This window comes from Gopherus flavomarginatus, chromosome 25, assembly GCF_025201925.1.
Source record: "Gopherus flavomarginatus isolate rGopFla2 chromosome 25, rGopFla2.mat.asm, whole genome shotgun sequence".
NCBI classification, from domain to species: domain Eukaryota; kingdom Metazoa; phylum Chordata; order Testudines; family Testudinidae; genus Gopherus; species Gopherus flavomarginatus.
This window is the reverse complement of record NC_066641.1, coordinates 13,581,043-13,604,053: the sequence shown is the minus strand read 5'-3', so window position 1 is coordinate 13,604,053 and position 23,011 is coordinate 13,581,043. Positions and strand designations below refer to the sequence as shown.

The 23,011-nt window shown below is 46.8% G+C and overlaps 1 protein-coding gene across 4 annotated transcripts; it reads left to right on the top strand.

Moving 5' to 3' along the window:
* The first annotated feature begins 2,574 nt into the window (after positions 1-2,574).
* On the top strand, positions 2,575-22,254 carry LOC127040706 (keratin, type I cytoskeletal 14-like). 4 transcript variants are annotated; one of them, XM_050935223.1, is made up of 9 exons: positions 2,575-2,940; positions 14,485-14,705; positions 18,134-18,216; positions 18,529-18,685; positions 19,132-19,293; positions 19,400-19,525; positions 20,487-20,707; positions 21,403-21,452; positions 21,971-22,254. In XM_050935223.1, exons 1-9 carry the CDS (start codon positions 2,607-2,609, stop codon positions 22,066-22,068), a joined length of 1,452 nt encoding a protein of 483 aa, XP_050791180.1. In that variant the 5' UTR covers positions 2,575-2,606; the 3' UTR covers positions 22,069-22,254. The 4 variants fall into 4 exon arrangements, with proteins under 4 accessions (XP_050791180.1, XP_050791182.1, XP_050791183.1 ...); XM_050935225.1 differs by lacking the exons at positions 14,485-14,705; positions 18,134-18,216; positions 18,529-18,685; ... (1 more) ...; positions 19,400-19,525; positions 20,487-20,707 and adding exons at positions 4,586-4,668; positions 5,257-5,413; positions 5,894-6,055; positions 6,163-6,288; positions 6,388-6,608 and having other exon boundaries at positions 2,575-3,149; XM_050935226.1 differs by lacking the exons at positions 14,485-14,705; positions 18,134-18,216; positions 18,529-18,685; ... (3 more) ...; positions 21,403-21,452; positions 21,971-22,254 and adding exons at positions 4,586-4,668; positions 5,257-5,413; positions 5,894-6,055; ... (2 more) ...; positions 7,256-7,287; positions 7,569-7,916 and having other exon boundaries at positions 2,575-3,149.
* Positions 22,255-23,011: the final 757 nt, after the last annotated feature.

Here is a 23,011-nt window from a genome sequence, read left to right as displayed (position 1 = left end):
CTGCCCTACTAACGGGAATCAGCACTGGCCTGGGGATCTACTAGGAGTGGAGGGGAAATCTCAGGCTTAAGGGCCTAGTCAGTCCTTGCTGTCCTGCTGTGCCAGCAAGGTGACCGGCTTTGGGAGGATATGGAGACCTGTTCCTTAGGGACTCCACTGGAGGTCAGTAAGCAGCAGTTGAATGATAATGAATTTGGGTCACTATTAGCACAGGTTGGATTCAGCCCAGTGACAGAAAGAGGAAATGTTCCATCACCCATTTCAGACCATTGGCTGGTCTCCTCCTTGGCTGAGATACAGTAACGCATTAAATGAAGATAAATGCCATGGCAGCTCATGTACAAAGAAGGGACCCAAGTCAGAGATTTTATCAGTGAAGGGATATAGCAAAGTTTGGCTGGTTTTATGGCAATTTCAGCCAAATCCGGAGAGTTCTTCCATGCAGGGGCTATGGAAGGGCAAGGCTGGCACTTTTAGCACATTGACTATCTCATAAGCAGCCTCCACTGCCAATTTCAGATTGATTAAGAATCTGAGTTAAGTTGTAGCACTGGCTTTTGGAATGGGGAGCATGTCATCACAGCAACCTCGCTAGCACACAACAACAGGGAGTGGACACCCACACCAAAGGGGACAAGACCAGGAGGAGGAACAAATGTTTGTTAGAACTCATGAGACAAAGGGAGAATGAAACAAGTGAATCTGGAGATTAGAGAAAATGCCATGTGCCCAGACAGAAATGAAAATCCATTGTACATCAAAGCTGAGGCAGTGCAGCCTAGCAGACAGAGCACTGGACTGGGACTCAGCCAAGGACAACCAAGACCCCACTTTAATGAAAGATGTCAGAATGAAAGAGACACACCACAAACTGCTTCCAGAATCCCAAGAAGATCCCCATAAGTCACTGTCTTTTGCTACCCCACAAGCAGAGACGACCCAGGCCAGCCGAGAGTAGGGGAGCAAAGTGAGGGCAGCCGGCTTCAGCAATGTTACTGAGCACGCTCAGTCTGTGTGAGCATGCTCAGTACAAGCCAAGCCGCAAATTGGGCTGGGGGGGGGAAGGCGCGGAACGTGACCCTGCAAGCCTTCCCCACACATGGCTCTGCCCATAAGCATCTCCCAGAGAAAGAAGCATCATTTCACACTATCTGTCAGTGCTACCCCTGGAACCGTCATGCCAGTGGGCTGGGTTTGCACTTTGCCTCTGCACACTGCAAGTGATAGCTGGCTCCTGGCAATGTAAAACCAGAGCAGAGAACAGGGTGACCAGATGTCCCGATTTTATAGGGACAGTCCCGATATTTGGGGCTTTTTCTTCTATAGGCGCCTATTACCCCGACCCCTGTCCCGATTTTTCAATCTTGCTGTCTGGTCACCCTAGCAGAGAATGGAACAGTGCTGCTAATCCCGGCCTGGTTTTCCTGTTGCTTCCTCACACCAATAGCTTCCAACACCGTTATTACACTGATTACTCTCAATCCCTTAATAACATATTACAGGAGCGGCTCCTTTCTTTTCAGACGGCTTTGTTGCTTCATCAGCCTTTGGGTTTTCAGCCCTGCCCTGCTCTGTCAAAACTGTCTGTTTCCTACTTACTGGTTAGTGTCCAGTGCTCAGTACAAATGCAAACACTGCCTTTAACCCATCACACACACTGAAATATTCTCCAGTTCTCCTGCTAAATTGGCCTGGACAATATTCTCTTGTGATTGCAAAGGAGCTGAAATACAAATTCATACAGAAATACAAATTAAAACTGGTCACACCCCTCCCAAAGGAGCAGCATGCAGTGTGGCCAGGGAGCTAAACTCTAATGTTGTATCAATTTGTATACAGCCCATTCTCTAACATGGGACTAGATTCTGTCTTAGCAGGGCAATGGACTGACGTTCTTAGATGTTTTTCCAATCCCTTCTATGATCCTAGCCAACATCAGTACATAGACAGAAACTACCAGTGGGAACAGTCTGTGGAGCTACAGTGTTTTTGCCCTGCAGGGCTCAGAGAAGTTTTCACTGCTGCTGCCTGGTCTGTACCTGTCCCATGGATAAAGGGCCTGACTGGAAGCACTCCAGTGACTTCAGTGGGCTTGGGATCCAGTCCAAAAGATTTGTTCCCACAAACCTCTCACATCAGCACCTTTCGCAAACAGATTTGTAAATATTTTCATTTAATTTAAGATGGATTCACAAACTGCTAGGTGGAGTCTGAATGTCTCTGTGTTTCCTGCGTAACAGTGTAAAGGTATGTTAAAATGTGGCCTTGAGCAATGAGCCTGCTATTCTGAATCACACCTCACCCTTCCTTTGGGAACAAAAATGAAACATAGAAACACTCTTTGTGAAGTGAAGTGTTTCTAGTGAAATGTGACAAAAGCATGAATACATCAAGGAGAAAAATGATGACTCTGGAAGTTGGCTCAGACTTTAAGGGTGATGAAAACCCTGGGGAATGTAAGAGAGAAAAAAGGACCTTGCAGTGGCAACGCCCCCTGTTGTGGGTATAAAAGGAGCTCAGAGTCAGGGAAGTCAGCAGCACTCTCCTTCTTTCATAGCTGAGCTGAGCGACTCTCTTGGGCTTTAGATCCTCAACTACCTTTCACCATGACCACCAGTGTCAGGCAATATTCCTCGTCTACATCCCTGAAGGGGTTAGGTGGATTAAGTGGATTAGGAGGTGGCTCCACACGGGTTTCCTCTGTGAATCTTGGAGGTCCCTACAGAGCCCCAAGTATTCATGGGGGATCTGGTGGCTTTTCTGTCTCCTCTTCTAGGTATGTCTCTGGAGTAGGAAGTAGCCTGGGTGGTGGCTATGGGGGGAGCTACAGTAGTAGCTTTGGAGGTGGCTATGGGGGTGGCCTTGGAGGTGGCTATGGGGGTTGCCTTGGTGGTGGCCTTGGAGGTGGCTATGGGGTTGGCTTTGGAGGTGGCTTTGGTGGTGGTGATGGCATTCTCCCTGCGGGTGAGAAGGAAACTATGCAGAACCTGAACGACCGCCTAGCTTCCTACCTGGACAAGGTGCGTGCTCTGGAGGAGGCCAATTCTGATCTGGAGATTAAGATCAAGGAGTGGTATAAGAAGCAGGGACCCAGTCCTGACCGTGACTACAGCCCATATTACAGGACAATTGAAGACCTGAGGAGCAAGGTATGACACTATTGTTAAAAAGGTCGGATGTCTCTTGTCTGAGACTCTTCATTAAACTGGCACAGGGGCACTGAATAACAATTCTGTAACTAAAAGCTGGCAATAAAAGGCAATCCAATTTTCTCCTGTGCCAGATATCAAGGAAGGGGATTTAGTAATTTATCAACTTCAGTTATTTAATTACATTCCTCCAGAAAGAACAAATGGTGTATTTCTTATTATTTGATTGTATGAAACAGACAGAAGAGGCAGTGAAGCAGCAGCAGAGTCTTATAGACATTGATCTATGTTGATAATATGGTACAGTTTGAATACTCTATAAACAAACTAATCTAGAGGTAAGGCAAACCAGGATAGACTTAGTATTATTGTATATGCACAGAATCAAAGAATTTGCAAACTCCTGTCAATTGCTTTAACTCACAGTACTAAGCTGAGTGCAGAGGGTTAAAAAGAAAAAGGTCGAAGCACTGATAAATTCCACAGCCTTCTTCCAGGAATGATCAATGCAAGGCCTGACTTGTCCTATAATCTCAAAACCAGGAGCATGTGGAGCAATTTCTCTCCATTCTGTTTTGGTTTCCTGGCTTCATATCGTGAGAGGAAAAGCCCCAGGGCTGATATTTTTCCTCTTACTGTCATTATTAATCTCTTACAAACCATCATTAGTAAACATAAGGGAAATCTGAGGAAAGCAGAAGCAGAAAGCCTCAGTGATGCAGGGGCAGGAGCAAACTAGACACATTATTTTCCCTTCCTCTCACTGGCACCATTTTTGATGTTCCTTCCTCAAAGCCTGGCTTGGAGTTCTCCTCTCGGGAGCCTTGGGTGGATTATCTGTATCTGAGTATGTATCACAAAAATTAGATATGATGAGGACCTGCTCACTACGTCTTGGTCAGCTTCTGCAAGGAGTTAGCGTGAATGAGCTCCACGACAGAACACATGGACACAGGCTTTGACATACAAGAGCACACTATGGGTCCACATGTACTGCCTGTGGCAGCCACCAATACCTGATGTTTCCGAGGATGGCTAGTCTCCCCTCCCCCTCCGACAATTGCACACAGCAGTACATGGTGGTGGGGCTGGGGAGGGGAAAGGTTGGTTCTTTCTGGAGCCACATGGGATCAGCAAATGCCCTGAAGCATGAGACTGAGTGTCCTTATCAGGCCTTGCACGTACTCAGATATTATCATGCTGCCTTTTGCAATTCATCCTGATGGATAAGCAGGATAGGGAGGCCGCAGTGCAGTCAGACACTGCCCAGTCTAACTCAGCACTGTTGCATTTCTCCATGGTACAGCTTGATAAATCCCTCTGCTGCTCCTGGCCCGTCCCTAACATTCACCACTGCTTGGATCCTACAATCAGCCAACAACATGAAGAGCTTTTGAGGCTTCTTTCCCACTTGCTCTTTCATTCTCTTTCCCCAGATCCTTTCTGCCACTGTCGACAATGCTAGCCTCCTCTTGCAGATCGACAACGCTAGGCTGACGGCCGATGACTTCAGAACCAAGTAAGTGCTGCTTCCCCTGGGAGTGAGATCCATATGGGGATCCTTTTGTGCACGTCAAGCTTCCCCACATGCATCATGACTGGAAAAGAGGAAGAGTTCCTCTCTAAGAGGGAGCTTCCTATTCGGTTCCAATGAGACAACTGACACAATGAGGAAAAATCACTGGCAAACAAGGCATTTAAAATAAATGTGCATTTTGCAAAGCAAATAGGGACTAAACATTTGGGCAATGTCTTGCTTCCAGTAGAACCTATCTTATTTTATTTAGTTTGCATGTAGGACTTGATCTAATTTACATATCACTCAGCACACATAGGCCTGGGGCAATGGAGCTACCAGTATTTTAATGGGAGGCGAATTACAGAAGCACTCACCTTGGAGCTCAATATAGAATATGCCTCAAAGCTGCCCAGTAAAGTTACTGTTCTTAGCAGAAACTTGACCAACCAGTGCTGTTCCATCCATTGGACACTGCATCTCACTCACTGTGTCTCTCATTCACCCAACCCCCCACGCAGCACAGAGAGTTCTAAGACATTGAAAGGTTGAGTGACAACTCCGTAGTGAGCACCCTTTTTATGCTTGAAGGTTTGAGACGGAGCAGGCCCTGCGCATGAGTGTTGAGGCTGACATCAATGGCCTGAGGAGAGTCCTGGACGAGCTGACCCTGGCCAGAGCTGACCTGGAGATGCAGATCGAAAACCTGAAGGAGGAGCTGGCTTATCTCAAGAAGAATCATGAGGAGGTGAGGACAAACCCAAGCACAAAGGAGGGGATTTATAAGTTGTAGCTAAGGTACAATGAAAATCAGGCCAATCAGCAGGGCTATTTCCAAGTATTAGGGTTGTTGGGAGGGCATCTGGGGATAAAGAAGCGGGGAATAATTAATTCTGCACAACAACATGTCCCCCGTAGGCCCCAGGTCAGACTCACCAGTATCTACAGCAACAGAAATCTGCTTCCCAGGCTGTGGAGCACCTGTTTGGGATTTAGTCGCTGGACAGAGGCAACTGAATCCCCATATGGAGATTTCTCAGAAAATTATTTTTATTATTTTACTTGTTGTTGACAGTTAGGGTCACAGTCCCATTGTGCTGAACAAACACACATTAGGAGATGGTCTCTTGTCTGAAAAGCCACAAAGTGAGAAAACCTCCTCAGATGCACTGCAGTAGGTCTGGATAGTTAAGAGGCAGCTGAACATAGCGTGTCTCTCTTGTCACAGGAAATGAAGATACTACGGAGCCAGCTGGGTGGAGATATCACTGTGGAGATGGACGCCGCTCCTGGGGTTGACCTGACCAAGATCCTGGCTGACATGAGAGAGCAGTATGAGAGCTTGGCAGAGAAGAACCGTAAAGAGGCCGAGCAGTGGTTCTACACCCAGGTACACAATGCCTGAATGAAGAGAAGCACTCTCCTGACACTTATGGGTGGGGCAGAGCTTTACACACATCATTCGTGCAGTAACTAGATTGTTTTCCCTTGTTCCAGACAGAACAGCTGAACCGAGAAGTAGCCATGAACACGGAACAGTTGCAGAGCGGCAAGTCAGAGATCACGGAACTAAGACGCACCGTCCAGGGCCTGGAGATAGAGCTGCAGTCCCAGCTCAGCATGGTAGGTGCCACTGGCTTCCCAGGGAGACACACACAAGGGCAGGCACAGAACTGAGTGACCCCCTCACTGAATTCTTTCCCCTCTACTCTGCATTCCCAGAAAGCTGCTCTGGAAGGCACCTTGGCGGAGACAGAAGCTCGCTATGGCACCCAGTTGGCACAGCTCCAGGCCCTGATCACTAGCGTGGAGGAGCAGCTGGCCGAGCTCCGATGTGACATGGAGCGCCAGAACCACGAGTACAAGATTCTCGTGGACGTTAAGACGCGCCTGGAGCAAGAGATTGCCACGTATCGCCGCCTGCTGGAGGGCGAGGATGCCCAGTACGTAAAGGGAGTCAATTAGATAGAGTGCCATGAAGCAGGGCTGGCTAATAATGACACGGCTAAACAACTGAATAACCTGTGTCCCTAGAGGCTCATTTTTAAATAAATAATCCAGATTCCTAGGTAGTTGTGAAGAAGACTAATAAGTGATGGCTCAATGGTTTATCCCATTACCATCCTCAGTGAGAACTCTGTCCTGGGAGGCATTTATTGTCTGAATTATGGAGTGTAACATAACATTTCCATCTTGGAGAGGCAGCATTGTCTAGTAGCTACGTGAAAACTCTAGCTTTCAGGGCTTTTGGGGGTCTATTCCTGGCTTCTTCAGCGATTGCATGACCCTGGAAAAGTAGCTAATAACACTAACGAACCTCACAGGAGGGTTGAGAGGCTAACATAATGTCTAAATCCCTTCACACCTTGAAAATCCTTCCAAGATCACATGTTCTGCTCAAACCTTAACTCTAGACAATTTCAAGGAGAGGACATTGGGGACCTGCAAATTGACATAATAATGAAATTCATCAGACTTGTGTCAAAATAATTATTTCTCCCCATAGGAGGTCTGCACCATTATTCTCTCACTGCGCCCTCTCCTCTGGTGTTTATATGTCTAATTTTCTCTCTTTTTTCTCCTCTTGTAGCATTGCCTCCCAGTACGCTTTAGCAAAAGAAGGTAAGAATCTGTCTTATCCAAAGTAATGATCACACATTTCTGAATCACATCCTTAGCAAGCTTCTTTCCATAGGCTCTAATTCATTAGTGGATGCAAACCTGGAATGATTCCTTTGAAATATTGAAGATATTATTCAGACAAGTATTTGTGTAAAATAGAATATAGGATATGCCTTTATGACACTCAATTCTGCAGATACACTAGCTAGGATAAAAATTCCAAAGGATGATCAGATCCTTAGGACAGCTGATAGTTTCTTCTATCTCTTCCTCCCTTGTAGCGTCAATGACCACCCGACAAGTCCGTACAATTGTTGAGGAAGTCCAAGATGGAAAAGTGATTTCTTCCCGCGAGCAGGTCCATCATTCCTCCCGCTAAGACTACACACCACTCCACAGGCTCCAGTCCTGAGCACCTTGGATACATCAACATAGAGATTGTCACAGCAAAGGAAAGAAGACTCCAGTCCATGTGCTGTAGATGTGTAATACTGTCACCAAGGCTGTGTAGGACTGGGCTCCATTCGTGTGTTCCTTCCCTTTATATCCTGCCTCTGTTTCCCTCACCCTTGTTTGAGTGCTATGCTGTGCTCTTCCCACAAATGTCAAATAAAGCTTCTCTTCTCATTCATGCAAAGTAGAGTCTTGTCTCGGTTGTTCCAGAGGGCTAACGACACAGGCTCTCTAGGGGGAGATTGGTGCTGTTTGCTAGAGCTTCCATCAGCACTCGTGGGCAGCTAGAAGGAATTGTTCAGATGGTCACTATAAGGCATTGTACGCTAGATCACTGAGTGATGTGAATTAATACACCAGGACTAAATATTAAAGCAAAGAACTAGTGGCTTTATTGATCACATCCAACCTGGCTCAAATTCTGCAACTGAACTGTATAAACAGGGTCAGATATTCTGCTCTAAGTTGCAATGGTCTCAAAATGTGAAACCTGAGAGAGAATCCTCAGGAACAGTCTCCGATTTGGTTGTTTCACAGTTCTGCTCAGGGACCATACGTGGCCATTCCACAAAGGAAGGTAGGAGATGCGGCTTCATCAGCTCACTGAGTCTGAGCCAAGCTGCATGGTGCACAGTGAAAGAAAATGAATCACAGACACCATCATGCCAGCTCCCTGCCAACTGTCAGCCACACACCTCCATCAGTGCTGGCTGTATTACACAGGTCACAACGCTTGGTGGTGAAATTAACTTGTGTGGCTGTTGTGTTAACGGTACCATTGGCTGACCCCTTCCTTGGTAACACAATTTCCGTTTTATTCAGTGTGACTTTCTTGGGAACTGTCCAGGTGTTTCCAAAGGGTCAGAAAAATGCAGACCCCTCAGATAGCTGTCAGGGGGTGCATGACCTGCTCAGGATAAGGTTATTACATGCTGTGTTTGGACTTTGATCCCCTGTGCCAATTTGTCATTACTGCCCATTCCTGATGCAGTGGGACACTGGTACACTCCATCTTGACTGGCAGTTCCCGGAAGACAATTTCAGATATCAGGGTACGTCTGCACTGTAGTCAGGGGTGTAACTGCAGCACGTGCAGACATACCTGAGATCTTTAACTGAGCCAGCTCAAGCCATCAGAGCTGTGAAGCCACAGCAGCATGGACTGCTCCGTGAGCAGCCACCCAAGTAATTACCAAGGGCCTCAGGCAGGCTTGTCCAAGTACATCACTGCCATTGGTACATCACTGCCATTGGTACGTCACGCCTGAGCTTGCCCTGATTTTACCTGGCTAAGCTCTGGTATAGCTAGAGAGAGCTCTGGTTCTCCCTGAAAAGGGGGAAAGGAGCCTTTCTGTTCTCTCTCTGGTACTTAAATGACCCCATCATCATTCCACTCAAGCTCTATTCAGGTACATTATAAACATGAGCCATGAATGCAGGGTTATGACCAGCAAAATGACTCTGTAAGATTAGCATCCTCTTACAGAACGCATCTGTGCATTTATATAGCATCATTGATGTGCCTGGCATTTTACAGGAGGAAAATACATGGACAAGATTCCTCTTGTAGAGGATGTGTCGTTGGAGTCCTGTCTGCTCAGTTCTTCAGCTGAAGGCAGGAAACTTGCCTTTGTATGTTTCTCTTGTAAATGCCAGGTACACCCACAATGCTAGAAGACTGTTTTTGAAAGAAAAAATCAAACAATTAAAGAACTAGACCAGGGATGGGCAAACTTTTTGGCCCGAGGGCCACGTCGGGGTTGCGTAACTGTATGGAGGGCCGGGTAGGGAAGGCTGTGCCTCCCCCAACAGCCTGGCCCCCACCTCTCCTACTTCCCGCCCCCTGACTGCTCCCCTCAGAATCCCTGACCCAGCCAACTCCCCCTGCTCCTTGTCCCCTAACTGTCCCCTCCTGGGACCCCCACTCCCTATCCAACCCCCCTGCTCCCTGTCCCCTGACTGCCCCGACCCCTATCCACACCCCCGCCCCGACAGCCCCCCCGGGACTCCCACCCCCTATCCAACCACACTCTGCTCCTCGTCCCCTGACCACCCCCTCTCGGGGTCCCCTGCCCATAACTTCCCCCTGGGATCCCACCCCCTTATCCAACCGCACTCTGCTCCTCATCCCCTGACCACCCCCTCTGGGGGTCCCCTGCCCATAACTCCCCCCTGGGATCCCACCCCCTTATCCAACCCCCCCACTCCCTGTCCTCTGATTGCCCTCCCGACCCCTATCCATACTCCCGCCCCCTGACAGCCCCTCCTGGACTCCCACCCCTTATCCAACCACACTCTGCTCCTCGTCCCCTGACCACCCTCTCTGGGGATCCCCCGCCCATAACTGCCCCCTCGGGATCCCCTTATCCACCCCCCCGCTCCCTGTCCTCTGATTACCCTCCTGACCCCTATCCACACCCCTGCCCCCTGACAGCCCCCCTGGGACTCCCACCCCCTATCAGAGCCCCTGACCACCCCTCTGGGGATCCCCCCATCCCTAACTGCCCCCTGGGATCCCACCCCCTTATCCAACCCCCCCCTGCTCCCTGTCCTCTGATTGCCCTCCCGACCCCTATCCACACCCCCTGACAGCCCCCCCGGGACTCCCACTCCCATCCCTCCCTGTTCCCCATCCCCCGACCCCCCCGCCAGAACCTCCACCGCATCCAACCGCACCCTCCTCCCTGACTGCCCCCCAGGACCCTCCGCTCTCTTACCCAACCCCCCCGCTCCTTGCCCCCTTACCAACAGCAGGAGCTCCCAGCTGCAACACCCGGCCAGAGCCAGCTGTGTTCCCTGTGCTGCCCAGCAGGAGCAGCGGGCCAGAGCACGGCCCGCACATTGGCCCAGCTGCAGGGGAGGGGAACAGTGGGGGAGGGGCCAGGGACTAGGCTCCTCGGCCGGAGGCTCAGGGACCAGGCAGGATGGTCCCATGGGCCAGACGTGGCCTGCAGGTCGTAGTTTGCCCACGTCTGTACTAGAAGAAAGAATTAAAATGATTTCAAATGTAACTAGAGAAGTTCAGATTCAAATTCTTTGGTGTGTCTGCTGGGTCATGAGGGAGATGGTTATGGGTTCCTCTTTCTCAGGTTGCTTGTAGACTGCCGCAGCACAGGTAATAGTATCCCAAAATTGATGTGTGAGCTGGGGAACCATGGTCCCTGCCTGCCCGACACCTGTGCTGCAGGGGGATTGGCAAAGCATCCAGCCACACTGGCTCTGTTTTAGCAGCAGACTCGCCTACCCCAGGAGCATCCGCACATGAAAGAGAGAGGTTATAAACCACACACTGGTTTAATAACACAATTAACCGTTACCTCAGCTGGGTTTCTGATATTCTTTGGATTTGTGTCCTTAGCTAAAGTACAGACTGGAGAATTACTATAAACTTCAGGGACAAGGTCAGTAGGATCGCTTCACATGTGATCCTTGCTCTCTGCAGCTGCCAAGCAAATCAGGCCTTATGGTCGTTTAGGTCTTATACCATTCTGGATGGTACCTTACACATTTCTGTGTTGTCACTACATTCAGGTGGGACAATGCAGGAAGTTTCTGGTTCTTTTCTTCTTTTTATGTTTCTGTCATCAAGTGGGGGAAAGAATCTGGACCTCAAAATTATAGGCCTTGCCTCGCATCTTGTGTTGTCATTTACACCTGGACAAAGGGAGTGTAAACTGCCACCACGTTGCAATGGTAGGATCTGACACCCACTTTGTACCCATGTTTTACCTGTGGATGTGACCATTCATATATGTCATAGATTTTGCGGCCGGAAGGGATCTCTTGAAATATCAGGTTCACCTCCTATCTCACCCGATGCTTGTACAAAGCTGCTTCAGTAAATTATAAACACATGAAAGCTTTTGTGCCATCTTTTTCTCTGCTATATCTAGAATTAGCTGTAATGTAATAGTAGCAAATATCCCAAAGACACATCCATCCCTGTTCTCACTCATCAGTTCCATCCACTTTCTTGTAAAATGCTCCAGCCCGGGTGGGACGGAGCTGAGCAATCAAAGCCTGCTCAGAAATATACATCTGTTGCTTGTGGGACACAGTCTCTTTCCCCTTTCATGGAAGCTGATCTAAGGAACGTAAGTTTTAGCTTTGGGGAAGGGGACTGTTAGGGCCTGTCTAGGAAGACAGTAAAGTGGTAGACATGGTACAACATGTGAAGAAATATGCTTTCCTCCACACCCTGGACCATTATTAAATAGTGCCACTTAGATCTGTACCTGAGGGTTTTCAGCCTGGTAGGGAGTTTAGTATTGAGAACTGAGACAGCAGAGCTCGACCTTATTCAACCCTGCAATTTTCTGAGCACCTTGGCTCTTCACAGGCAGTTAGCATCTCTTGAGCAGTTTGGTTTACATTGGGTGTGTACATCACTCAAAGGATGCTCTCAGGGCAGGGAGCCACAAGGAACATCTCTGGTAACATCTGATTAACTTGTTCATTAGATTAACGATACAGAACTGTGTTGTTCTGAGCATTATTTTCAATCCCCAATTCTTAAATCCAATAACCGGTCCCCAGGCCATTCAGACTGTTTTCTTGGCTCGTTCTTTACACTGAACTCTCCTCTTTCTTAGAGAGTTCCATAATTTCTAAAGTTCTTCCCTCTAATAGCCATGCCCTGGATTTTAAAAAATGACTCAGGGGATCGCAGTCTAGTTCTTAATGGCAAATGTTGACATCACAAAATCAATGACCGCATCCAGCACTAACTGGGCCTCTTAATGGCTGCCTCAGCAGAGAGGCCAAGCATTGAATTGGCCAGGGGGCTGAAGTCCCCTCTCACCTCTATAGGAGATCTTCCAGGATGAGGTGAAGGTATGTTGCCAGGCAGCGTTATGGATGAAGCCTGCACGTTTGCTGCCAATTGTGTCTGTTCTGTGGTTACACAGAAGACTTGGGTTCAGAGCTGTCCACCATACCTCTTTCACCAACACCATACTCACAGAATTAAAGACACACATTAGAGCAAGGGTTCTCACAACAATTTTTTTGGTGGTCTCAGAGTGTGACCACCAACTCTTGCTGGTGGCCACTCACACAATTTTTCCTAAAATACTTAATGAACTTTAGGAAAAACAAATAAATATGCACATGTACATGTTCAAATCATAATAATGTATTTATGTAGGGGTTTTTTTTTGCAGACTCAATAATAAAAATAACGTACAGTTGTCTCTATTCTTTACTGGACCTAAATAGAATAGAAACACAAATAAGGTGCTTTCCATGTTCTTGTCTTTTGTTGTTGTTGTTGTTCCTTTTGCTTTTTTGGCTGCATTTTTTAGACTTGCCAGCCAGTAAGTCTGCTTCTATGAAAAGCAATATTGGTAAGTTTGTTAATATCACTTTTCATAGCAGCAGACTGTTAGTTGGCTGAGAGAAAGTGAGAGGTGATATTAACAAATATACCAATATCACTTTTCACAGCAGACCTACTCAGCCTTGGCAAGTCGGGGAACAAATTAAGACTTGGATGAGAAGGTGGGTAGGGAGGCAGTGGGGGCAATGGGTGGGGTGGTGCGACTGGGGATGGAGGCTTGCAGCTGAGGGATGGAGCTCACTGCCTCGCAGTCAGAGCCAGTGGCAGGAGCCTGCTGCCACACGGTCGGAGCCTAGGGCTGAAGCCAGAAGCCTGAGCCCCACTGCCCCGGGAAGGTGGGGAACTCACACCGGCTGTCTGCTCCCCTGGTGTTTGTGGCTCCAAAGGAGGGCAGGGCCCAACCCCTCCTGGCAGCCCCAGAGGAGGGGCCGCTACTTTGTCCCCTGCCCCCCAAATCACCATCCAGGAGGCTGTGGCAGCAACGAAAAGCCCCCGGTGGCCAAGGTGGCCGCATATGAGAAATGCTGCATTTAAGGTTTTATTTAAGGGTCTTCCTTAAAACAGCAACTATCACAAGAGATTTACTAAGCACGCAGTAATTACTGAGAATGGTACTCTATAAAACACAGGAAAGAAAGATTTACTTCACAGAAATGCACTGGAGGAGTCTGAATGGCTCTGTCTCACATTCAGGAGCGTAACATAATGTAAAAATGTAGCCTGGAGCAATGAGCCTCCCACTTTGAATCACACCTGGCTGTACATTTAGAAACAAGAAGAAACAGAGAAACATTCTTTATGAAGTAAAGTGTTTCTAGTGGAATGTGACAAAAGCAAGAACACATCAAGGAGAAAATGATGATTCTGGAAGTTGGCACAGACTTTAAGGGTGATGAAAACCCTGGGGAATGTAAGAGAGAAAAAAGGACCTTGCAGTGGCAACGCCCCCTGTTGTGGGTATAAAAGGAGCTCAGAGTCAGGGAAGTTAGCAGCACTCTCCTTCTTTCATAGCTGAGCTGGGTGACTCTCTTGGGTTTTAGATCCTCAACTACCTTTCACCATGACCACCAGTGTCAGGCAATATTCCTCGTCTACATCCCTGAAGGGGTTAGGTGGATTAAGTGGATTAGGAGGTGGCTCCACACGGGTTTCCTCTGTGAATCTTGGAGGTCCCTACAGAGCCCCAAGTATTCATGGGGGATCTGGTGGCTTTTCTGTCTCCTCTTCTAGGTATGTCTCTGGAGTAGGAAGTAGCCTGGGTGGTGGCTATGGGGGGAGCTACAGTAGTAGCTTTGGAGGTGGCTATGGGGGTGGCCTTGGAGGTGGCCTTGGTGGTGGCCTCGGTGGTGGCTATGGGGGTGGCCTTGGAGGTGGCTATGGAGGTGGCTATGGGGTTGGCTTTGGAGGTGGCTTTGGAGGTGGTGATGGCATTCTCCCTGCGGGTGAGAAGGAAACTATGCAGAACCTGAACGACCGCCTGGCTACCTACCTGGACAAGGTGCGTGCTCTGGAGGAGGCCAATTCTGATCTGGAGATTAAGATCAAGGAGTGGTATAAGAAGCAGGGACCCAGTCCTGACCGTGACTACAGCCCATATTACAGGACAATTGAAGACCTGAGGAGCAAGGTATGACACTATTGTTAAAAAGGTCGGATGTCTCTTGTCTGATTTTGTTTATTACAGATTGTCTTGTGTCTAAAAACTGATTACCAAGGGATTAACTGATTAGAGGCAACAGGTATAATAAGGGCTACATAGCAGTCCTGTGCCCAGACACAAATGAAGGAGATTTAGCAATTCAGGGCTTGTCTACACTGGCACTTTAAAGCGCTGCAACTTTCTTGCTCAGGGCTGTGAAAAAACACCCCCCCCCCCGAGCGCTGCAAGTGTCAGTGTAGACAGTGCACCAGTGCTGGGAGCTACTCCCCTTGTGGAGCTGTTTTTTTATAGCGCTGGGAGAGATCTTTCCCAGTGCTGGTGCTGCAACAGTGCTTTAACATTGCTAGTGAAGACGTGCCCTTATGCTCACCTGTGATTTAATGATATTCCTTCAGAAGGAGCAAACTGCATTTCCTGTTAAATGAGTTCTAATAGGGAAACAGACTTTGGGGCAGGAAAGTAGCAGCAGAAGCCTACTGGTTCATGTTGATTAGCTGTTCTGTCTTGGGTGCTGCAGCAACATTAGAAGGAAGCGGGCTGCAGCAGCAATACTGCTGGTAGGATTATACACAGATGGCCAAGTACCGGATATTACTTACGCTCCAAGTATGTGCTTCTTTTGCCAGATGTTTAGCTCATCAGAAGGCTGTGAGCTCTCAGGGCAGGGACGTGTTATCTGTTTGGCACCATTCGCCTATTGTAGGACACTTTGTGAACACACGGATGCTAAGATAGTCATAATGATTATAATAATCACTTCTAGCCTGTTACTAGGCTGAATTTAGAGGTTAAAAAGAGACCAAATCAGATGATAACAAGGACGTGAGACCTTTGCAATTCTGGAATGGCTGACACAAGACCTAACATTTTCCATATGCTCAAAACTAGGAGGATTCAGAACAATGTGGGCCTGATTCTGTTCTCTCTTACACCAGCGTAGGTCAGGAGTAACTTCACTCAAGTCACTGAGAGCAGAACCAGTCCTGTCATCTTCATTCTAATTCATTTTTGTGTCTCAGCATTTGCACAGTAAGGTCTCAGGAAAAGGCTTGAGGGATGCCCTCATGGCAGCACCAACGTTCACGCCACTCACTGGTCACTTGTGTTGTTTGCATTTATTTTATTTTACGTTCCTTTCAGTAGGCTAGGTTGTGACATCCTTACTCAGTCCTTACCCAGACAACCCTTATTGAATGTAGAGTCATTGGGGGTCATGGGGAGTGTCTCCTGAGTAAGGATGCAGTCACAAATGCAACATTTGTCTCACTGTCACTATCTTCTCCTTACAAAGCATCAGCAGTGAATGTCAGCAAAACATCAGATGTGCAGAAAGTGAGACTCTCAGCGAGGCAGGTGAATCAGACTTGGAGCTAATAAAACTCCCATGGTATTTTCTTTTCTTCATTTTGGCTCCACTTTGCTAACTGTACTTAGAGTCCCAGGTTTGCTTTCCTCTCCCTAGAGCTTCGGGATAGGTTCTAAAGGGAGCTCAGACACAGTGAGATTTTCTGCTTAGAGAATTCCACTCAGCTTCTGTCCCTTCCTCCTGCATGACAGTGTGACTGACAGCAACGGAAGTCCTGGAGCAAGAGACTCAATGATTATTGTTACTTATTCTTTGTATGACTGTTGTGCCTCGGAGCCTTGGCCAGAGAGAGTCAAACCCAGGCCCAGCTTGAAAGCTGCTTCACGGAGGTTTTTAACGGATTCAGAACTGAAAAGCTCTCAGTTGCATTGAACCTGAACTGACCCCCAAACCAGTAACTGGTTTAAACCAACAGGTTCAGTGATCAGGTGCTGAGAGATGGTATCTGGGCGTGCTGAGGAAGGGTCTCTCTCTGCTCCCACCCTAGAGACAATGAGGCAGGGGCCACACTTCCCAGGAAGCCATTGGAGGAGAGGACACTAGAGGGAGGCAGGAGAAAGGCATTCTGGGACTGGTAGTTCCCCTGTCTGGTATGCCCAAGGAGAGGACTGTCCATGGAAGGCAACTACAACTCCCAGAACACCTCCCTCCCCGCTTTGTCCCCTCCAGTTTCTTGCTGAGTGCATGTTCCTTCCTGCTGGAGAAGTCAGCATAGAAAGGGCATTTTCTGGGCTGAGTTTCCTTTTCCATTTCCTCGTGATCAAATATGATGGACAGAGTTCTGGAGGATGTTGTACTAGGGCGTGCAAGTAATTTGTTTAAAAATATTTTTTCACAGTGAAATAAATATTTATCATTTTACTCTCTGGTTAGGAGTTACAGTGCAAGCTTAAGAGTGTGTGACATTAATCTGCTGGCAATGTATCTGAACTGGTTCTTACTGTTCAGCAGGTTGCATTGGTCACTGATCCATTGTTCGAAGTTAGTGTCGGAACCGGACAGTTAGGAAGTATTGATGAACCTGAACTGGAACTGCCCCCAAATTGTAATGGTTCGACTCCTTGCTCAGCCACTGACCAGGACCCGATTGTACATAGGCGCTGGATAAACACAGAACATAAAGAGAGTTCCTGCCCCAGAGAGATACAGTCTAAGTATAAGACAAGAGATAACAGGTGGATAGAGAGAGACCAGCGGGGGATCACAAGGAAACAATGAGACAATACTGGTCAGCTTGACGTGCAGTGGTCTCGGCACACCAACAGCCTAACCATTTTATACAGGCTTTATCATATTAGATCTTACCAGTCGTCAATCGAGTCTCATACGCCACTTCCTGTATGACTAATACATGATGATTCAGAGGAAGGCAAGCCTGCCCCCTCCATACTACACACAACGCTGTAGATGAGGAGGAAAATCTTTCCTGACCTCTGTAATTTACTGTCATATGTCCTGAAGCATGAGGTCTGAGCACCATGAACTTAGCATGTAGCTGCAAACATTATTAGTCTTTAAATTATCCAGCTCTTTTTAAAATCCAGCAAAATATTTGAAATTGAAGGAGAAACCATATGGGATGAGACACTGCTTGGTCACTACCTTTCTTTCAAATGAGCACAGTTCCCAAACTGAAAACGCAGAGTTTTAAGGCATGCAGGTGATACAGAGATATGTACAAAAGAGATATAGGGTGCCTGATCCTCGTTTACACTAAGCTCATTTTATACAGGCTGGCCATTTATAAGGTGGGTATAAATTAGATTTGCACACACTTTAGGGCCTGTTTACACGACTAGAGCAGTGCAAAGGGCCCCTAGTGCAAATGAGAATTTGGTCCATACCAGCTTGGCTCATATCTCCACGGTATAGTTATACAAATTCCACCATACAGGAGCAGAAGGTCAGTGCTGCTCCTGGCCCTTCTCCTGAGCATTAATTTCTGTTTGCATCCCTCAATTAATCAGCAATATGCAACTTTTGAAACTTCTTTTTCAATCCCTTTTATCCCCTCTTTTCTCTTCCCCAGATCCTTGCTGCCACTATCGACAATGCCAACATTGTCTTACAGATTGACAATGCCAGGCTGGCAGCTGATGACTTCAGAACCAAGTAAGTCCAGGGCTCCTTGGAGCTCTGATGAGAAGGGAAATGTGTAAAAAAGCCATTCTGCTTGAAGATCTCTGTTGTTTATTGCATTTGAAGATGCTTCCCATATTCCTGTGTTATGGAATGGGGGAGTCTGTGTCAAGTGTGACCTTCATTTTAGCTTCCATGAATTCAGAAGAAACTTTTGAAACACCAAAGGAAACTCTGTTAGCAAACATGCCATTCAAAAATACATGAAGGTTGGGGAGGAAAAGGGAGTGAAAAATCGGTATCAACTGGATGTGCCTGAGTTTTTGACCTTTTTTACACTTCAAGGTTTGAGACAGAGCTGTCCCTGCGCATGAGTGTTGAGGCTGACATCAACGGCCTGCGTAGAGTGCTGGATGAGCTGACCCTGGCCAGAGCTGACCTGGAGATGCAGATTGAAAACCTGAAGGAAGAGCTGGCTTATCTCAAGAAAAACCATGAGGAGGTGAGGACGAAACAAGGCAGAAAAGAGGGACCTGTAAATTGTAGCTAATGCACAATGGAATCTGTACAGGCCAATCAGTAGGAACAATTCCGAGATTTGCAGTTGTTGGGAGGGGATATGGGCAGGTATATGGGCAGGTAAAGAATAACAGACTTTGAACATCTATTCTGTAGGTACCAGGTAAGTTACATCCACGGCTTACAATTCAGGTAGTTTCTACTGGAACCAAGTCATTGGGTATAGGAACAGAACCTTACATTGCTTGCTAGGTTGAGAAGCCACCTGATGCTTGGGATTTTATTAGCCAAACAGAAACAATTGAAACCCCTATAGTATTTGTTTAAGTCTCTATGCAGGGTGCAAGTGGGAAAAACCTCCTCAGATGCACTGCAGTGGATCTGTATAGTTAAGAGGCAGCTGAACATAGCGTGTATCTCTTGTCACAGGAAATGAATATACTACGGAGCCAGCTGGGTGGAGATATCACTGTGGAGATGGACGCCGCTCCTGGGGTTGACCTGACCAAGATCCTGGCCGACATGAGAGAGCAGTATGAGAGCTTGGCAGAGAAGAACCGTAAAGAAGCCGAGCAGTGGTTCTTCACCAAGGTGCACAATGCCTGAATGAAGAGAAGCACTCTCCTGACACTTACGGGTGGGGCAGAGCTTTACACATATCATTCATGCAGTAACTAGATTGTTTTCCCTTGTCCAGACAGAAGAGCTGAACCGAGAAGTAGCCATGAACACGGAACAGTTGCAGAGCGGCAAGTCGGAGATCACAGAACTAAGACGCACCGTCCAGGGCCTGGAGATAGAGCTGCAGTCCCAGCTCAGCATGGTAGGTCCACTGACTTCCCATTCAAGGGCAGGCACAGAACTGAGTGACCCTGTCAAGGTTCCTTCCCCACTCTGAACTCCAGGGTACAGACATGGGGATCTGCATGAAAGACTCCCTAAGCTTATTTCTACCACCTTAGGTTAAAAACTCCCCAAGGCACAAATCCTTCCTTGTACTTTGGATTAAGTAATGCTGCCACCACCAAGTGATTTAAACAAACATTTAGGGAGGGCCACTTGGAGCCATACCTTCCCCAAATATCCCCCAAGCCCCTACACCCCTTTTCCTGGGCAGGCTTGAGAATAATCCCCCAAGCCCCTATACCCCCTTTCCTGGGGAGGCTTGAGAATATATCCTCACCAATTGGTACAGGTGAATACAGACCCAAACCCTTGGATCTTAAAACAATGAAAAATCAATCAGATTCTTAAAAGAAGAATTTTAATTAAAGAAAAAAGGTGAAAGGAGCGGCTCTGGAAGGTTAGAATGGAAGATAATCTCACAGGCGATCAGATTAAAAACACAGAGGGTTTCCCTCTGGGCAAAACTTTAAAGTTACAAAAAAAAAACCAGAAATACCCTCCCTCTCAGTACAGAGAAAATTCACAAGCCAAAATAAAAGTAAAACTAACGCATTTTCTTGCTAAATAATTACTGATTCTATAGGAGTTGGATTGCTTGCTTCTTTGATCTTGCTCTGGCCAAAGCCGCATGGAACAGACAGAACAAAGCCTCCCCTGCCACCATCCAGATTTGAAAGTATCTTGTCCCCTTATTGGTCCTTTTGGTCAGGTGCCAGCCAGGTTACTTGAGCTTCTTAACCCTTTACAGGTAAGAGGATTTGGTGCCTCTGGCCAGTAAGGGTTTTATAATACTGTATACAGGAAGGTTGTTACCATTTCCTTTATATTTATGACAGACCCCCTCACTGAATTCTTTCCCCTCTACTCTGCATTCCCAGAAAGCTGCTCTGGAAGGCACCTTGGCGGAGACAGAAGCTCGCTATGGCACCCAGTTGGCACAGCTCCAGGCCCTGATCACTAGCGTGGAGGAGCAGCTGGCCGAGCTCCGATGTGACATGGAGCGCCAGAACCACGAGTACAAGATTCTCGTGGACGTTAAGACGCGCCTGGAGCAAGAGATTGCCACGTATCGCCGCCTGCTGGAGGGCGAGGATGCCCAGTACGTAAAGGGAGTCAATTAGATAGAGTGCCGTGAAGCAGGGCCGGCTAATAATGACACAGCTAAACAACTGAATAACCTGTGTCCCTAGAGGCTCATTTTTAAATAAATAATCCAGATTCCTAGGTAGTTGTGAAGAAGACTAATAAGTGATGGCTCAATGGTTTATCCCATTACCATCCTCAGTGAGAACCCTGTCCTGGGAGGTATTCATTCTCTGGACTCTGGAGTGGTTAGAGCAAGGGACTGGAATGAGAAGAACTGGTTTCTGGGCTCTGGTGCCAATTCATTGAACAAGCTTAATAGTTAATTGACTTCTCTAGCCCTTGGCTTTCCCATCTGTAAAAGGGTGTAAATAACAGTAATTATTACTGTGCCTCACAGGAGGGCTGAGAGTTATCTGACAGATTAAAGTGATGTGAGATGCTTTGATCTTTTTGAAAGGGTTTTCTCCTAGGGTTATAACACTGGACAATTTCAGGGAGACTCAGGCTGTTGCAGGATGTGAAAAGCAAGGTTAAGTCAGAACAAATATTGCCAGGTGTCATTCTAAATAATTAATTTACATTTTTGGTGGTCTGTGATTTTTTATCATCTGTGACCTTGCTGTCTCTCCTCCAGCACTGAATGCAGACTGTGGGATTCCAAAGCCGTGTTCATGTTTCTAATTTGTCTTATTGTTATTCCCCTTGTAGCATTGCTTCCCAGTACTCGGCAGCGCTGTCCTCGCAGGGTGGGAGAGATGGTAAGGATGTACCTTATCTGAAGTGTAACTTGGACACATCTGTAACAAGCGGCTTTGCAGTCTACAAGCTAATCAGTTAACAAATTGTGCAATCTGATTACTAACAAAGTGTTCTGTGGAGAATGGGTGTTTGGAGAAATCTGAAAAATCAAATAATACCAAAACCTTCAAATGGTCACCTAATTTTGTTTAGTTGGGATCAAATGTGAAAATCCATCACTGGAATCTAGAGATGGAGGTACTGGTTCAAATATGAGCTCAAAATTATATACAAATAGCTCAATCTTCACTTTAAAGGTCTACAAATTGTGGTGAACTTTTCTATGAATCCAGGTTGAGATTTTGCTTTCTCTTGACTTGTTTAAATGATTTATACAAGTTAACGTTTGGAATCACATTTTTTCTTTCTCCCCTCAGCCAATGAAGGATTCTTTGAAACAGTATATTCAAAATGCCTAGGGAACATACATAATATCTTCTCTATGCTCCAAGTAACTGTTTTTCTCTCTTCTTTGCAGTAATCTCATCCGCTCGTCAAGTCCGCACTATTGTTGAGGAGGTCCAAGATGGAAAGGTGGTCTCTTCCCGTGAGCAGGTTCAGCTTTCCACCCGCTAACAGTACAGAGAACTCTATGGATCCCGGTCCCAAGGCCTGCGCTGCTCAGAAACAATAAAGCAAGAGAGTCATTGAATGATCCAGTCGCTGTATCTAACTGAGCCATGGGGAATACTCAGCTCAGTTTGTGCTTTCTCTTTCACCTGTCTTTGAGTGCCGTACTGAAGTCTGCAAACGTCTAATAAACCTTTTCTTCTCATTCATGCAAAATGGAATCTTGTCTTTGTCACTCTAAAGGCCTGAGGCAGGGGCCCTCTCAAATCCTTGGTGGGATGTACCATGATAGACAAGAGTCACCCATGGGCAGCCAGAAGATGGAGTTGTTCTGAAGGAAGAGAGCGAGAGGGATAGGTTTCCCAAATGCAGCATAAAGAATCTTGGGGAATGTTTTGTTACTTTGCGGATTGCTAGGAAGTACCTGGGAATGGCTGAGTGAAGAACTTTATAGGATTTATTGCTGGTGGAGGTGATGGTTGGGGGATTATGCTTGAGACTGAACAAAAGTAACAGTTTGCAGGAGTGCTCCTTAAAGCTAACAATACTGGGATCAATTCTGTAACCTTTGGTCACACTGAGAAGCACCTACAAAGCTGTATCATTGACTTCAACAGGGCTAGTACTTTCATAGGTATTACTCAGAGCAAGTTAGGATTGCAGCATTGAGCCTACTGCAATTTAACTGACCAATCTAGCCATTAAAAGATCTGCAAAAAGGACTCTGTTCGTGAGAGACGAAGGTTTTACTTTTATGAAATGTTCAATTTGAGGAGCTCCCACTTTCATGACTTGCACAGAGACATCATTTGGATATATTTATCAGAAAAGGATAAAATCACTCCAAATCCCTCTCTGTACAGAATTCCACTGTATTTCTAAGTCACATTATAAAATTAGAGTAAATTAAATATAAAGCTACAAAGCACAAATGTCATTTCAATTCCTG